Below are 17,385 nucleotides of genomic sequence, written 5' to 3' on the forward strand. Positions count from 1 at the left end.
CTGTTTTCTTTTTTTCTGTTTTTTCTATAAGTGTCATTCTTGAATGCTGCATCTCGTGCTCGATTAAGAACACACAACTATTTTCTTACCACATTTACAACGAAGCCTGTTTTTAGTGGTGAAGTTACAAGTTCCATTTTAAAGAAAGGTCAGTCCCCAGAACAGTGGATTGGACAGATTAAAATGCACTTTAGTGACATCAATTGTAAAATTTAGACGAAGCTGAACTGAATTGTGGCGGACGAGGCGCATTCATTCAACCAAATGCCACAGCAGTTTGTTTAAGTGATAACACGGGCCTTTAAAGCGAGGCCCTGTTGTGGAGGAGCAGGCCTGCTGACCGGACAAATCAGAGAAAACTAACGGTGCATGTTAAGCGGCTTATCCCATTGTGGAAATGAAGATAATCCTATCGTGTTCCGATGTGTTTATTAGGACGGAATCATTTTCACAAGTGCAATTATAGCTGGAAATTGAGCTTTATCACCTTATCTGTAGGCTACTGTAGATAGCCTGATTCCCAACCTACTAAAAAAAAAACTACTGAAATTTAGTTTGGAAATGTGTGACAATATTGCCTCATTTAGTAAAATCCCAAAATAAGCTGTATCATAAATTCCCAAAAGATGGGATGCATTTTAAAAAAGACGAAGAAGAAGAAAGAGGAGAGACAGATTAATCTAACACATAGAAAAGGATGAGGCTAATCAGAGAGATAGCATCACGGCGTGCGGTGATATGTAAAGTGCGTGCACCAGTGGTCCGGCCAATAAACTCCTTCTAATGTCAAATAGAGCTTATATTAGTTGCAGCGGAAAACGTGTAAATACGTCTCATTCCCTGCGCTCTGTCTCTATCAACCTGCGGGATCCCCCCCACCCCCCCACAAATGATGCATTAGATGCATTGAATGTATTTGTTGTGCAAGTTTGAAAAGGCGGCGATAATCTGGGAGTGAGAGATAAGGAACACCAATTTATTCAGCAGCACTTTGGACCCCGCTTCCAGCCTCGGTCGGTGCTGACACCCCCAGCAGTTTGCTGATAACGATTAGGCCATTTATTATCTTCACAGAGAACAAAGATTGCGCGGTGCCGATGAAATATTACCCCTGGTAATAATCAGAAGGAGAAGGACCCTGGCATCTAATGCAGTGTGCATATAATATCTCCCTGACGAAAGCCGTGCACACACACACACTCGCGCACCCACACATACACACGGAGTATGTGCAGAACGCACAGAAAACGCATTAACAAAACAAATACTATTTATTAAATATTGCTAAATATTTATTATAATATTAAGTTTTAGTGAATTTGAAACATTCAACTTATTGGAAAAGTAATAATATTGATGTATTTGAGAGACATAAAAAAACAACTACCGAATAAATTGTAACTGTTGTTAAAAGACACATATGTGAACTCACATTTATTGGGTTTGCATTATCAACTTAATAAAAATACACAACGTTGTTTAGTCCACAACAACTCGCTAAAATAACCTAAAATAAGCCAACAGTTTTCAGATTTAAAATATTAAAAACAAATAAAACAAAAAAGAATGCTTTATTTCAAAACCGCAAAACCTTATACTTTTAGACTGTTAAGAGTCCAAATAATACTGAGAAAGTATAAAAAGTGCTTATGTTAGCCTATTGGCGTCTATTATTCGTGCCTCCAAGCTTTTTGCTCTGACGAGTCCAAACATTAAAACAAATGTTTACCAATTCAGCAATTCAGTCAGACTTCACATTTTCTTTTCTTTTCTCTTCCCTTTTTGTTCCATGTGTGTATGTGTGTGTGCGCGCACTCTGGGGAGCACGGGCCCCGAGTTGCAGAGGTCCTCGCGCCCCTTGCACCTGCCTGGCTTCGGCGCAACGCACGAGCCCAGGTCGCGTGCAAGAGATTTTAGAGGCTTTGCATGTTTTACAAAGTTGTTGTTGCTGTGTGGGATATAAAGCCCCCCCAAACACACACAGACATAAAAAAAACGGGGTGGAGGGGGAGGGATGGGTATTTTTCTTTCTTTTTTAAACATGTTTAACTCAGTGTTTTGGGCGGGAGGTGGGGGGGGGGGGGGGGGGGGGGTTCTCTCAAATCAAATATCTCAGTAAGTCAATTAGGACCGAGGCTCTCGGTCTATCCGAGTTGTTACAAAAAGCGAAAAGAAAACAACAAGAAAAGAAGATAGAGCATTTATTATCACTAAAAAGTAGCTTTTAGACTTTAATTATTGAGCAAGGAAAGCTTTAGAAAGAGCACCGTGCATTTCCCAGCTATGCAATTTCTAAGTTCACTCCCCCGGTCACAAGCCTCAGGTTCAGCCCCAAATTAATCATAATGACTGCGCATTATGCAGCTGGGACAAGTTGGGTTCGGGGACTCTGCTCGCTCCCTTGGTGGCTCCAACATCTAGCGAAGTTCTTTATTTCCCTGCATGTATGTAGACCATATATTAAATCCACAGGCTCAGGTAAGCAGCACATCAGTCTGTCAGGGCAGAGCTCACAGTGACCTCGAGGAACGTTGATATACATTTTAAAAACAAAAGGATGAAATGCTGAAAAGCACGTGAGACACAAGCTATCCTAAAGTATGTTGAGAACCTCTCGGGGACAGGTACCGCTGCCAGTTTTTTGTATTTAACCAGGACCCGGAAGACAGGCTGCTGGCTGACGTGCCATTACGCTGCTGTGTGCCCGCAGCCTCTCACACAGGCACACAAGTTTTTTTTTTCTTCTTCATTTTTTTTTAATGCTCATATTCACAGAGGTTTGGACAGAGCGAGAATAGAGGGGGGATACTGCAGACACTCACCGCTCTCCGCTCCGTGACGACACAGCACACAGAGCAGCGACCATCAGGCCACCGGGTTTTCCATTTAGTCTCGACAGCATCATAAAAACGGGGCAGATCTGGACACCTCTTCGGTTTGGTCGTTCATTTTGCACCGTTATTATTATTGTTATCATTTATTTTTGGAGGAGGAGGAGAAGGAGGGGAGGGCAGAGAAGACGCGAAGCTGCGCAGTGAATCAGATGGTTCCACTTTCTCCGGTTTGACTTTGTCTGCTGTTCAAGACTGGTGGAGGTAAGCCAATTACTGCGTTTTTAAACTATCTGAACTTTAAAATATTATTTATGATTTTATTTTATTTTTATTTGATATTTTGTAATTATATATGAGGCTATTCAAAGTAAGGTACTGGTAATAATAATTGCTACAGGCTCAGCATAAAAAAAGAAAAACGGTTGCTTGTGCATTATTTTCATGGCTATCGAGGAATAAAGTACACTGATCGCACGTGCACTCTTTATGAACTCTTTATTTATAATTATACATCCCCACTGTCACAGATATTTGGATATTAGGCCAAATATAACCCTCCGCAACATCTCTAAAGCGGTACAGTGATATTATATGTTTGATGCAGTCATACGTTGTAATGTATTTTATCATTCATTACTCATATTATTATTCGTCATTATTATTCATATTCACTGCAAGCGCGCTGTTTTTCTTTTAATTTCTACAGCACCGCTTGTTTTTCCCGAATGATCGACCAAAAAAGTTCAAGATTAAGTCCGGGTTAACAAAACGGATGTATGTGTGCCATAGCTTCTTAAAATAAATAAATAAATAAATCCTTTTTAACGTGGCTCACTTTTCGTGTTGCCGTGGGAAGGGTGTTCTGGCCCCGAAAAAGGAAAAGAAAAAAGAAACTAAATTGTTTAGTGTATCATCAGCGAGATATTAGTGACGACAAAGGTATTCAATTGTCACGCTTTAAAACGCATAATGACTCGAGTAACCCTCTTTGATCAGTAGAAGGAACAATCACATCACTACACTGGTGGAGCTGAGACAGGGGGAGGGCTGGTGCGTCTCCGCAGGCACGCAGGAGTGCCTTTCTTTTTCTTCCACCCTCTCTTACCTGTGCTGCTGGGTCTGCTTTATGTGTGCATGATTTAAGAGGCATGGCGTGATTGTGTGTGACTATACAAAGGGGTTTTTTCCTTCCCACTGTCACCAAGTGTTTGCTCATGGAGGCTCTGCGTTACCACGGGGTCTCTCCCTTACAATATAAAGGCAACTGTTGTTAAGATTTGGGGCTGTCTAAATAAAGCTGTGAATTGAATTGAAATGATTACAGCAAAGAACAGTGGCATGAAGATGGAGTTGTGAGTAAACATGGTAAGAGGTCCAAATGTGTTTTTTTTGTTTTTGTATTTATAGCTCCAATAAGTGGTTTTGACTGTAAAACTAGGTTCACCTTGCGGTCTGTAATCACTTTTTGTTGAGTGTGTGCAGTCCATGTTAATGTCCTACCCGCTTTTTCTGAAATGTCATTATTTTTGATTCAAAAATGACTTAAATGGGAGACTGTGCTGCTCTTAGGCTCCCTCTCTCAGCAGTTATATGGTGGGTGCTTGTGTCTATAAAGCCCCCCACCCACCCAGTGCCCTGGCTCGATCTAATTAGCCGTGAGTAAAGGGGACAATAATGCTTCAGCTGGTTTCTGTCATTCTCTTCTCTCTGGCTCTGCTTATCTTCACAAGCCCCACAGTGGCTCTTCACACCCCCATCCCCCCAAAACACACACACACACACACACACACACACACACACACACACACACACACACACATAGTTGGGCACACAGTCACACACCTACACTGGATAATGATGGATGACCGTGCCCAATGGGAACAAACAGGTAGATAAAGCCAATCCCATTTAATAACAGCATGGATCGGAATGATAATCTTGTTGTTCATTAGCCACTGTGGCTGCACGGTGATACAGTTGTTGCACACAGTTCTCGCCCAGCTCAGGAGGCGTTGTGCGAGGGGACGCGTTCTCCGCTCTTTGGATGGCATCGCCGGGTGAAACAATACTGCTGTGTCCTTGAGAAAGACAGAGGGAAAAAGGCAACAGCAACTCCCCCACCCCCCGTCCTCTCCCACTAACCCTCCATCACCCTCTCCCATCTTTTTGTTCCAGCAAAGATACAAATGGGATTAATGAAGGTATAAATTACAGAGGGGGTAAATCCTGCTGAGTAATCCATTTGGCAAACATGCAAACAACAATGGGAATACTACAGCAGCTATCCTGAGCCTGACTCACTCTCCCAGTGGTTAACACAGCCAGAATGCAACACAGACCGGCAAGTCTGAGCCACAGTGTGCAGTGTCCTTTCACTGATGGCTACAGGATCAAGAGCATTGCTGCATACTCACTGACGCTCAAACAGAGGGAGTCCTTGTTGCTTAGGGTTCAAGCATGTGACAGCAATTACTGTGCGGCATTAAATTGTGGGTAATTGGTGCAGTATTGTTGATTGATGCAGTGTAAATTACAACACAATATTTGTCACTGACAATTAATAAGCATATTAAGGTAGACTTCACTCCACCTGCCAACTGTGGCTTCTTTTCCACTGGAATGTCAGTTATTGGAGTCGCTGGCCCTCTGCTGCCACACATGTTGTAATTTGTTGATTTTAGGAGTTGACAAGCTCAAAGGGCTGAGCTCATCAACTCGCTGCCTCTGGCAACATGCCCGAGATTTAATGACTGATGACTGACACACACACACAGGCGCGCAGTTATACCGCAGGTATGACATCAAACGTGATTATCGCCTAAATGACCTGTGCCGTGTCATCACGGCAACCCCCCGCAGGCCCCCACCCACACTGCTCAGCTCCTAGTTAGATTTTGTGACGTTGGATCCCGGCGTCGGCGTGGCGGCCAGTCTGTTCAGGGCACCTTCCAATTACTCCTTGTCAATCACACAAACGCAGCGGCAGTGCACGTAGATCTACTTGCGCACAAATAACAGCGCATGTGCTGCTCATTTTACGCACGCTTTCAATAAACAAAGAAATAAATACAAGAAAAAATATAATTGGACAGAAACGCATTTTTTCCCTTTTTGTCTAAAGATTAAATACCCCGCCAGGTTTCATTTTTGTTTTTGTGGGCAGTTTGTGAATGAGCGCATCGGGAGACGCTCTGACTGTCACCCACTGACTTTTCGTACCCTACGTGCAACGTGAGGCCTTGCGCCTATCCCCTTTTGTCTGGCCGAATTATCAACGGGCGTCATTAGAAATGCAAACTATGTTTTGATTGCTCTGCCCCCGAGACAAAAACCACTGTTTTCACAAAAGGAATGTCGTGCTACTAATTAAAGACAATTAGGCGCTCCCAACAATGGGAGGGGGGCAATTCGGGGTCATAAATCGACTCCTCCTCTGTTGGTTTAAGAGGTGCTGAAATTGCTTTTTGTATTTACATGGGGAAGACAACAATCAAAATACTTACGCTTATTGCTAGTAATAAGGATTGATATGCAGCTTTAACCGGTCAACTGTGGCATAAAACCAAAAGACATTCGCAAGTGGGTGCGAATTTTAAATATCACCCACGAGTATTAAAAAAACGAAAGGTTTAACAATATTTTGTAAATGGGTTTATAGAGACCAAGGGGAGCTACGCCTGCATGGGTACGTTGTAAAAAGCTAACACTGGGCCATATATATTAAGGTGTAAATTTCACACATTGTTAGGCTCTGTCTTCAGCCCGTCGCTAAAAAGGCAGATTATCAGAGGTCGATTGCTCATTTCGTTTGAGCTTCATGAGCGAAAAAAAAAGATCCCCGAGAAATTACACTGCTGATTGATAAGTCTTTTAGTTTTTCGGTGCAGGAAAATGAAAATTGAAAGAAGGAGAGCAGGGACGCATTTAGCCAATTGCAGCAGTGCCCGCTATGATTGGTCCAGACCGACGCCCCGCCCCCCATGGCTTGATATGGGAATTTACTGGCGCCAGCCGCATCAGTCTGCCCCACATCTCATTAATGCGCCTGAGCACTGCAAGGATCAAGAGGTTTACACATCCAGGGCTCTGTATACCATCAGCTGATCACAACTGCAACAGGTATCCAGAGGAGACATTTAAGTGTTTTCTTTATGCGGATACAGGATGCGTTGCTTCGACTTGGAGACAGCGATGTCTTGTTTTTTCCGACTTGTAATGGCAGGAACCCTAAATTGTGCAAAGTTTACTTTACGTGTCACCCGCTATAATTAGATAAAAAACGAAGGGTGCTTCGATTTTGCATGGAAGGAGAGACGTGTCGTTAAACTAATATGTTGCTTTCGTCTCTTTGCAGGTATCCCAGAGGAGAAGAAGGGAGAGCGAGTTATTTAAGGATTCTATTTCTGCTGTAAATCACAGTTCAGGAACTATATTTTAAGGAGGAATCGACTTCCACTTGGAGGCAAATAAAGCCTAAACAGAGAGGCATTCAAGGGGAGAGGGGAAAAAATAGAGACTGTCAGCTCAGACATGGAGGTCACAGCGGCAGATCAGTCTCGGTGGATGGCGCACCATCATGCTGTGCTGAACGGTCAGCACCCGGACTCTCACCACCACAGCCTGAGCCACAACTACATGGAGCCCATGGCGCCTTTACTGCCGCAGGACGAGGTTGATATGTTTCTGAACCACTTGGACTCTCAAGGGAACCCCTACTACACCAACTCCCGAGCAAGGGTCACCTACAGCCAAGCACACGGTAAGATGCGCTCAAGTTTACGATCACCAAGTGTGAGGCCAGATAAGATAAGATGTCTGAAAATACAATATAAATAAAATTGTATTTAAAAAAATCCATTTATAGATCCATGTTTTAAAAGAGTCGTATAATACCATAATTTTAATGTGTGTGTGTGATATTAAAGGCTAATGATTTTTGTGTGTAAAAAAGCTTATTGCCAGCCTAACAACAAAAGCCTCTGCAGCAATTAGTTAGAAAAAGTCCTTCTTGACTTTCCTGGGTCAATTCACCAACATAAAAGGAATTTCTAACAAATGACAGCAAGAGGAAAGGGAAGTATGTCACTTAACCCCTCTCTGTTGGGGCAGGAGTTTCTGGAGGGAGAGAGGCACTTCCCGGATATAAAATAAAAAGCGCAAATTTACTAATAACAACCTTTAGTCCGAGAGCTGCTGCGGACGAAAAGATAATGCCCAGACAAGGAGCGCTGTTTATTTAACACTTTTGTAGGCTTTCATAATGCTATATCGGCTGCTTTCATTTAATGGAAACTATTTGTAGAGAGGTTACTTAATTTCGATTTAAAAAAAATAAATCTATTATTTAAAATCAACTACGAATATTTTATCTACATCTGGAGCTAAATGTCGGATTTGAGAAATTCAGGGAATTTAACAGGTAAGATTTTTTTTAACTGAGTTGTAAACTAATGATAAGACTTGTGAATTACTGAGAAATTAAAGCAGAATACAGCCATATTAAATAGACTGTTATGGTTTTCAGCTCGCCTCACTGGGAACCAGGTCTGCCGGCCACACCTCATCCACAGCCCCGGTATTCCCTGGCTGGACCCCGGTAAAGCAGCTCTGTCTGCTGCACACCACCACAACGCATGGGCGGTCAGCCACTTCAGCAAACCCGGCCTTCACCCCGCCGGCTCCGGCTACCCCTGTAGTAGCAGCACCGGCACCGCTCCGGTGTCTTCGCTCACTCCAGCGTCGCATTCCAGCCCGCACTTGTACAGTTTCCCCCCTACCCCTCCAAAAGACGTGTCCCCGGACCCCGGCCCTACCTCTCCGACCTCCACCTCAACCAGGATGGATGAGAAAGAGTCGATAAAGTACCAAGTGCCGCTGACGGACGGCATGAAAATGGAGAGCTGCAGTCCGCTCCGCAGCGGCCTGGCCTCGATGAACAGCCAGGCCCCAGCCACGCATCACCCTATCCCAACCTACCCGGCCTACTCTCTCTCTACACCCCACGAATACGGCGGCAGTCTCTTCCATCCCGGCAGCCTGCTCGGCGGGTCCTCGTCCAGCTTTACGCCCAAATGCAAAAGCAAAGCCAGATCGAGCTCAGGTGAGTCTCACGTGTGTTTTGAGCCCCCCTCCCCCCTTTTTCTCATCAGATGGCAGATCAAATCGATAAGGCCTAATTAAATGGTTATGGTTTATTCAGCTGAGCGGTGAAGCGTTGCGCAATATAGGTTAGTTTACACAACCAATCATCGGTTGATGAATATTTCATTGGTCTCCACGTAAAGGTGATATTAGTATTTCCACTATGGTGCGAGCATCATTTTATTCTTTTATTTTCTCTTTCATTTATTCACAGGTGTAATTACATTTATCAATTTCTTAATGCTTGTATTATGTAAACTTCGTGGCTCAGACTTGTTGCTCCAGTGAGTTGCTTATACGGAAAAAAGAGCGATAATTTCCACATCGGACACTGTCAAGTCTTATTTCACCCATTACACTTTTTTTCATACTTGTGTGATTCATTCTCTTAAAATGTCAGTGTAATCGAGGCGAATAGGCAAAAAATAGAGAACGAAAGTGGGATTATATAATTTTTGGGACTGACTGGTTATTCATATGTATATGTTTTTACATATAAATAACAACTAAACGATGCATATAAACTGGTTAAGTATATGTTTTTAAAAATAAGTGAAATAATTTAGCCGCTTTTTGAGCAGAGAGAAAAAAGTCCAACACTGACATTTTTTTACACACTAACTTTACATTCAGACGCCACACCATCAACGGTGCTCAGGCAGGTACATGTTCGTGCCACAGGCTTGTTTTCTTTTAAACGTGGCCTTTATTGCGCTTAAAAAACGAGGGAGTCACGACGCCCTGGCTCCTGCCATATCCTGTATACCTCCAAGTGAACAAATCACGACCTCCACCCCGCCCACCGCTCTCCCCAGCACTAACAAAGCACAGGCGACAGAGCCCTGCTGTTTGTGTTTTTAAGCACGGCCTTGGCCCGCTGTGCTGACATGAAGTGGAGGGGCGAGCAAGTTCACAGCAGATCTGATTCTCCGTGAAGATGAGAGTGCATTCTGGTGCAATGAGCAACCATGGATTTTTAAAAAAGGACTCAAGCAGTTTCCCATTTCCCCTTAATTTTAAAGACATTAAAATGTTCATAATAAAGCAGCATATTTTCTGACTGTCTGGACAGGATTTTGATTCAATATGCTGCATGTGCTGGGAGTCAAATTTAAGGGGGGATACTTAGACTTTATGCCTGACACTAATGGGCAGACATTTGAAAAAACAACTCAGCCTGCTTAATGAGTGTGTAATTTCCCTACATTGTTCCAGCTGTGGTGCACTGAGTTACTGGACAAAAGAAAGAATGGACGTGAAATAACAAAAAATGCAGTGTGTTAACAAATTGTTCCAAATGTAGCTTTGCAATTATCTGCATTGTCATCCTTTGTCGCCGTGCTTTTTAACACACCTGGGGAATGCTCGGTGCCTGATAATACTGAGCGAATATGAGCTGTTGTGGTGGAGAAATGTTATACTGTGACATTTAAAAGAGCCTGACCAGACTGTGCCTGAATCAGCAACACAAACATATCTGCCACGACGTTAGAAAAAGAAAAAAAAGGCTCTTATCTATCAAAGTCAATGTCCAGTGCCAGTAATTGTGATTGATTGTTGGACAAAATGCCACAATGACATTTTCTCTGTCAGCACGAATACCTCACGGTACGGCTTCCTGTTGAACTGTCCCTCAAACCCACAGCTCCTTCCCCTCGTGCAGCTCACCTTATGCACGGAGCTGTTTCGCCTTCCCATTTGTTTTTCGTATTTCAACACTGAGCATTGTGCAAGGCAAAAAGTTGTAAGTCATTGTGGGCGAATATGTAAAACATATTAATGAGACTGCTTGTGTGTGGTCGCTTGACTTGTGAAATTCTTTAAGGGGAAGAGAAGGGAGGTACGAAAACACAAGAAATGCATTTCAAAAGGAACCTAGCCTTTTTTTTCCTTTTTGCTCAGGTCAGGTCCTATTGTGGTGCAAGGGTGGGACTTTGGGTGTCGCTGGCATTATAACAGAAATAATGAGGTGATGCTCTAGGGAGAGGGGAACACCTGAATTAAATGAGCTTTGGTTTAGCAACAGGCTGTTTGAAGTCAAACCTGAACGGGGGAAGAAAAACTTGTGGGAATAGTTTTTCTTTAAGCAGCTTGTACAGAAGAGAATGCGCACACACAGGACACTGACTATTGATCCAGTCACCAAGAATGATAGAAACTATATTACAACTTGTGCTGATACAATGCTGTCTCACTGCTGTTTCTGACACCAACCAGCACGCAAGCTTCTCATCAAACACTTTCCGACACATTTAATACCACCTACACACACTTACTTTCCTCTCGTGGGTGCCCACTAAGCTGATCAATAATGTAGGCTTAATTTGATGGTGTGTCTCACTCTTCTTGTTGGACACCTCTGGACATGTTCTGGCTGTCTGTGGCCTCCCCACTCCAGATCAATTTACATAGAGGTGTCTGTGTCCTGGGCAGCCGTGCACACTTGGTACACCTGCACACTGATATGGATGTTTGTCACTACCCCAATTTTTGACTTCATATTACAAGGCCATCTGAGGTCATGCACCACTCTACTATAACTACCTGACCAGGTTGTGCTACACAGCTGCTATATGCTGCTCCACAAAGAGGGGGGAACTTTTTAATTATATAAAATTTCCTTTTGTCTCCTCCTCTTGAACTATATGCAGAGGGCCGTGAATGTGTAAACTGTGGTGCTACGTCCACCCCGCTGTGGCGGCGGGACGGTACCGGCCACTACCTGTGCAACGCCTGCGGACTGTACCACAAGATGAACGGCCAGAACCGACCACTTATCAAGCCCAAACGGAGACTGGTGAGTCCTACATCTCGCTCCATCCCCTCACTCTGAGAGAAGGCACCCAAATATGAGCACAAAGCAGATGCCGGCAGCACAATTCCAGGAAAGTTATATTTTCCCTATGATCTTCCTGGAATTGTTTGTCCCTCTCACCCCCCGATGATCCGCCTTCATGGCCTGTTACAATACTGCTACTATTGCCATTGTTCCTGCTATCATTATTGCTGGTACTTCTGATACTGTTACTGATACCAATGCCCATGCTGCTTTAGTTAACACCATGCTTGAGTAAATGAAAGGCAGCAATGACAGAGAGGAATCCTGTGGTGGCTGTGCCATGTTGCAGAGCTGCTCAGTCTTTATTCACAATAAACCCGCTAAAAACGGGGCTATCTATCTATCTATCTATCTATCTATCTATCTATCTATCTATCTATCTATCTATCTATCTAGTATGCTTTATATATATTTTGTTAAAATATTTTATAGATATAATTTGTAATCAAATTGCATAATAATACTAATACTAATAATAATAATAATAATGTGCCGATTTATATTAATTAAGGTATTAAAAAAATAAGGTCTAAACTAATAAATTGTTTTGAGCTGCGTAACCTTTGACTTCGTTCACACAACCTCATTATGATGGCTCTGATGGTCTTCATTAACACTTTCTGCTAAATTCGAAAAATTCCACCGCATTTTTTTTCCTGAAATACTAAAACTCGTTTTTGAAATGATCGTTTTTCGTGTTGTTCCTTGACGATTTCCACGTCGTTCCTATTCGTAAAAGAGAAAAAAAGTCCATTACATTTTCCACTGGGTCGGCCCATGTGGCTGTAGCTTTTGCATTTTCAGCTCAAGTGTTTTTCAGAGTTGTGTTCAAAGGGGCATCCAGTTGTTTCCTATCCGGATATCTGGCCGGCCCAGATAAGGAAGTCAGGCTCCCGGCTGTTTCCGCCTTCAACCAGCGCTCTGCATTCTCTATGGCTAGACTGACATATACTATAAAGAGATTATCACAACACTGGAGGAGCCGCTTATGTGTGAAGAGACAGACCGCGAGGGGCGGGGACTGGAAAATAAATGGATTTATGTTGTTCTCTTGTTTGTCATTATCGGTGGGCAGTGCTAGGCTTAACGCACAGTCGCTTTGCATTTTTTAAATTTAAATTATGATGCATTTATATTTTACCTCATATGAAAATGACCTGGGTTGTTGTTGCTGCTGCTACTCGCCAGGTAAACAGCAACGACTCCACCTGAAATGAATTAAAAGACTAACCTGGATGCTGCACGCACGGCACGGAACCGGAGGCTCCTTGCATGTGAAGCTAATGCTTTTTATTATGTGTGGAAAATCGATCCGTAATGGGCACGGCGGCATATTGTCAGACAGGACACCGTGTCTCACACGACTCGCAGCCCATTTTTTTTTTCTTGGATCGTGATAAAATGCAGAGTTTACGCAGGACCTCCATTAATAGGATACTTATCATTAAATAAAATTACTAGCGGGCCTGTAGAGTAGCGTGAGAGACGTCTGCAGGGGGGGGGGAGAAAGAAAAAAATGGCTCCATGTCTTATTGCACAAATTACAAAATTTGATCATAGTTGTAGCGGGCGACATACATGCAATTGATTCAATAGAGAAGTTAAGTAATTTCTCCAGTCTGTGTGTCGCTTCTTTTGATGTTTGTCTGCACATATTTGTGCGGTCAGAGATGGGACCTCACGTGCCGCCGTTTAAGAAGTTTAAGAAACACCTCCCGTTAACTTTCCCGTCGTGTCGCACATTTTCTGGGATAAGGTATCAGTGTTACGGCTTTATTTTAATCTAAATGATGCTTCTGCTGCTGCTAATGGTTCAGACGAAATCTACTGTGATGCGCCTGCGCTGACCTCCCTTCCACAAGTGACCGAGTTTAGTATTTATGATGCATTTTTCCTGCTTCCTTCAGTCCGCTGCTAGACGTGCAGGCACCTGCTGTGCAAACTGCCAGACCACCACCACCACCCTTTGGAGGCGCAACGGGAACGGAGATCCGGTGTGCAACGCCTGCGGCCTTTACTTTAAACTGCACAATGTAAGTAGCTTCGGGAGGGGGGGGGAGAAAAATGAGTGTGGGGTTTGGAAAGGAAGGAGGAGGGGAGGGCTGCTGGTCCTTAACTGGTTAAGTGGGCGGACAGCTCGTATCGATTTAGGAGCACAGAAAGTGAGAGTGGGGAGGCAAAGCCTGCTCACACTGTCGAGCAGAACCCACCGGGCGGCTTTTTTATTAAACCATCGTTGTTTCAATGGGGGGCGTTACTCCCCAGAGAGGCTGCCGGGTGGGACTGTCATTCAGTGTAACGGCGTCGGTTACACTGATGAGGATTTGTCTGCTGGCTGCTCCTTTCAGAGCCCAGCCTGGTCCTCATCCCGGTGTATTCATTAATGAGCACTGTGGTTCTGTTTGGTTTGGACAATTAAACAAAAGATTAAAAAACCCACACGCCCCTGACTTGCTTTATAATGGAGCTATATATGCAAAACAGCTGCTCATTATTTATAGCCTTTTATGAATAACGCTGAGGTTATTCATAAAAGGCTATTGGGATAGTAAAAAAACAGTAAACATGCAACATGTGACATATTTCTGCTAAGATTTAAAATAAAGAGGCTGTAAAGGAGCTGTGACAGTAACCTAAACCTAAATGTCTACAATGCTGTATTCACACTGTCAGTGGTGCTTTTGTTCGCCACGCCTGAGCTAATGTGCCGCTCTTCTGCTCTTCACAGGTCAACAGACCTCTGACCATGAAGAAAGAAGGCATCCAGACACGCAACCGCAAGATGTCCAGCAAGTCCAAGAGGAACAAACGATCAGGGGACGGCTTTGACGAGCTCTCCAAATGCATGCAGGACAAGGCCTCTCCCTTTGGTGGTGCGCCTGGCCTCGCCAGTCACATGACCCACATGGGTCACCTGCCCCCCTTCAGCCACTCGGGACACATGCTGCCAACGCCCACGCCCATTCACCCTTCATTCGGTCACCCCCACCACTCCAATCGCTCGCCGGTCTGGGCTGAGCCTCACTGAGGCCTTTTCAGACCCAGAGCCCCCCTCGCCTGTAGGAGTCATCACATCGCCATAAACACTAAATGGCCTCCCGAGTCACGACAGCTGAGCAGCCTTGTTTCGTGTACAGTGGTTGTAGGGAAAAGACTTTCAGTCGGACTTGATGACTTATGGCTGCGTCACGGCTGACTTCACTGATGAGCCGCTGCGGAGAGCGAGACTTAAGTGGACTCTGTAAAGAGCTAATGTGAGGAGGGGTTCGTTAGTCCTTGGGTGACAGGGGATAGCAGGATTGGAGATGTTTGTCATTCTTTTTTTGCTTATTTTTTACTAAGTCACTTTGGTACCCACCTCTCCTTGATCCTGCAACAGGAAACTCATGAGAGGGCTTAAAAAGAACCGCTGTTTTCACCTCACGACCATCTCATTATATACTGAGACACACGCGCCCTGTCCATCCCCAGGCTGTCGTTCACGACTGCTCCTCAGTGCTGGAAGTCTTCAGACTGGCTAAACAGACTGCCGCAGAAGTCATGCGCCCCTGTTCCTGACCAGTCAGATCCAACCAACAGTACACCCCAAAACCAGTGCCCCTCTAACATGCTGGATTGTACACACCACCTGTTTTTGATAACAGAGTTTTATGAAAACAAAGCAAACAAACAAACAAAAAAAACGCAGTAAATAGAGTGTTTATAAATGCTTAATTGCTATTATTGTTGTTATATTGTTATAATTATTGCTACGATAATTTATTTTCACTCTTTAAGCTTTTGTCCAACACAAGGAAAACGTCTGATTTTAATTTTGTGGTTATTATGTAAAGAAAACACTGACCTGTCTTAGATGAAAAAGTCCCTGAGCTGTACGTTTTTATCATTTTTCCATCTCACACAGAAAAGGAAATAAAGTTTAATACTGAGGTAAGATCTGTCTCTATCCTTATACGCTGCACACATTCCAACTGACAAAGGGCAGTAAAGAGAAGAAAAACAGCGTGACCACTCCTTGCCTTTAAAAAAACCCAACTTCTATACCTGAGCCCAGTTTGTTTTTAAACTACTCCTGCTATGTTGGTGGATTTCTCATTGTGATTCTGTTTGTTTAAGGTTTGATAATGTACCTCTTTGATAGAACACATCATGTGTCTGAAGTGTTTTCACAGTAATGTGCACACAGACAGACATTATGGCCTGAACGGTCCTTTTAATGAAGACTACTTGATTATTAAAATCATAAGTGATATCAGATGTATCAAGGGAAGCTCTGTGATCCCTTAAGCGTGGTAATGCTTTGGTCAGGCTCCTCCTCTATCTGTGATGGCTCGTTGTTAAGAAAAGGCCTCTTTGTGGAGTTAAAGCCCCGGGCTGGACCATTGTACCCAGACAGCAGGCTCCAACCAAGGGCTCCCAAGTCATACAGTCATACATATGCACAGACCCACATGCTCTCACACAAATGCAAACCCTAATTCACACCTAATTTAACCAAGTAATACATGCAAGGTCTCCTTCTTCTTTACTTTTAAAAAAAAATCTCTAACAGCCAAATTCTTGATGAATTTGCATGTGAAAAATACTGAGTCATGAGTTCAGTTCAGCAGGAGCTGCTCTTGCTCCCCGCGTCTGTCGGAGTAGCCCTCTCTCTCTCTGCCTCGGCCAGGGTGATTGGAGTGAGAGGAAGGACAGTGGGTCTTTAGTGGGAGAGAGAAGAGGAAGGAAAGGCAATCAGGCGACCTGAGCAAACACATGGGGGTCTGCTTGAACCCTTCGCACACAGATGTGCTCGCAGCTGAGGCTGCCAGGAAGCAGGCGTCAGCTCTGTTTCTCCCTCATCTCCTCCTCTTTTTCTTTCTCTTTTGTTTATCTTTTTTTCACTCTCCCTCTTCGTGCTCTCTCATTATTTTCTGTTTGTCTTCTATTCTTCCCTCCGCGCTTGTCGTTCTGCTTCTTCCCTCCCATTTGGACGATTACAGTAAAATAACGGGGCTGGAGAAACTTTGAACAGAGCCAGCCGCTAATGAGTCTGCTCGATTAGGGCCAATTTGAGGTCATCATCGCTGAGTTCAGCGTGCCCTCACACACCCACAGCACAAACCATCCGATTAAACGGTCTACGGTGAAATCAGACAACTACCCCTCCCTGAACCCTCCACCCTCCTCACATCTGCTGGACTGCTGCAGAGGTTGATCTGCTGGGGTTTCCCAGAGTCTTGATCCGTTCACATTGAAAATAATATTTATCCAGGCTTTACATATAGAGGGCATGTTGCTATCCAGTGAAGCTGGAAGGCTCTGTGGTTAGCTTATGCTACATTGTAGCAAACTCCCAACACTGACTGGCTCGACATGCATGAACACAGCACTGAAGGACTGCATGTGAATGTCTGTTTTCACTGAGGGGGTGGGATCATCTTGATCCACTTGCTGAACGTAAGTGAAAACGTAACGCTCCACTGCCAGCAAGCAGCCTAGCATCTGTGTGTAGCACAGTGTTTTTGGAGCTGGGCCTTGCACGGGCCACGAGTCCAGCGAGTTGTGCACCGCTATAGTCAGCGAGCCTGC

The 17,385-nt window shown here is 44.1% G+C and overlaps 1 protein-coding gene across 3 annotated transcripts; it reads left to right on the forward strand.

Moving 5' to 3' along the window:
- The first annotated feature begins 2,669 nt into the window (after positions 1-2,669).
- gata2a (GATA binding protein 2a) lies at positions 2,670-15,748 on the forward strand. 3 transcript variants are annotated; one of them, XM_076883803.1, is made up of 6 exons: positions 2,670-3,095; positions 7,189-7,593; positions 8,359-8,934; positions 11,627-11,772; positions 13,722-13,847; positions 14,543-15,748. In XM_076883803.1, the coding sequence occupies exons 2-6, from the start codon at positions 7,365-7,367 to the stop codon at positions 14,840-14,842; spliced, it is 1,377 nt and encodes a 458-aa protein (XP_076739918.1). In that variant the 5' UTR covers positions 2,670-3,095; positions 7,189-7,364; the 3' UTR covers positions 14,843-15,748. The 3 variants fall into 3 exon arrangements, with proteins under 3 accessions (XP_076739918.1, XP_004545382.1, XP_076739919.1); XM_004545325.2 differs by lacking the exon at positions 2,670-3,095 and adding an exon at positions 6,860-6,953; XM_076883804.1 differs by lacking the exons at positions 2,670-3,095; positions 7,189-7,593 and adding an exon at positions 8,031-8,253.
- Positions 15,749-17,385: the final 1,637 nt, after the last annotated feature.

This window comes from Maylandia zebra, linkage group LG5, assembly GCF_041146795.1.
Source record: "Maylandia zebra isolate NMK-2024a linkage group LG5, Mzebra_GT3a, whole genome shotgun sequence".
In the NCBI taxonomy this organism is placed as follows: Eukaryota; Metazoa; Chordata; class Actinopteri; order Cichliformes; family Cichlidae; genus Maylandia; species Maylandia zebra.

Excerpts from the sequence above, each read along its gene's own strand:
- gata2a (XM_076883803.1), top strand. The coding sequence starts at position 7,365 with ATGGAGGTCACAGCGGCAGATCAGTCTCGGTGGATGGCGCACCATCAT. Across the intron at positions 7,594-8,358 it reads CACCTACAGCCAAGCACACG|CTCGCCTCACTGGGAACCAG; the intron begins GTAAGATGCGCT and ends TATGGTTTTCAG. Across the intron at positions 11,773-13,721 it reads TCAAGCCCAAACGGAGACTG|TCCGCTGCTAGACGTGCAGG; the intron begins GTGAGTCCTACA and ends TGCTTCCTTCAG.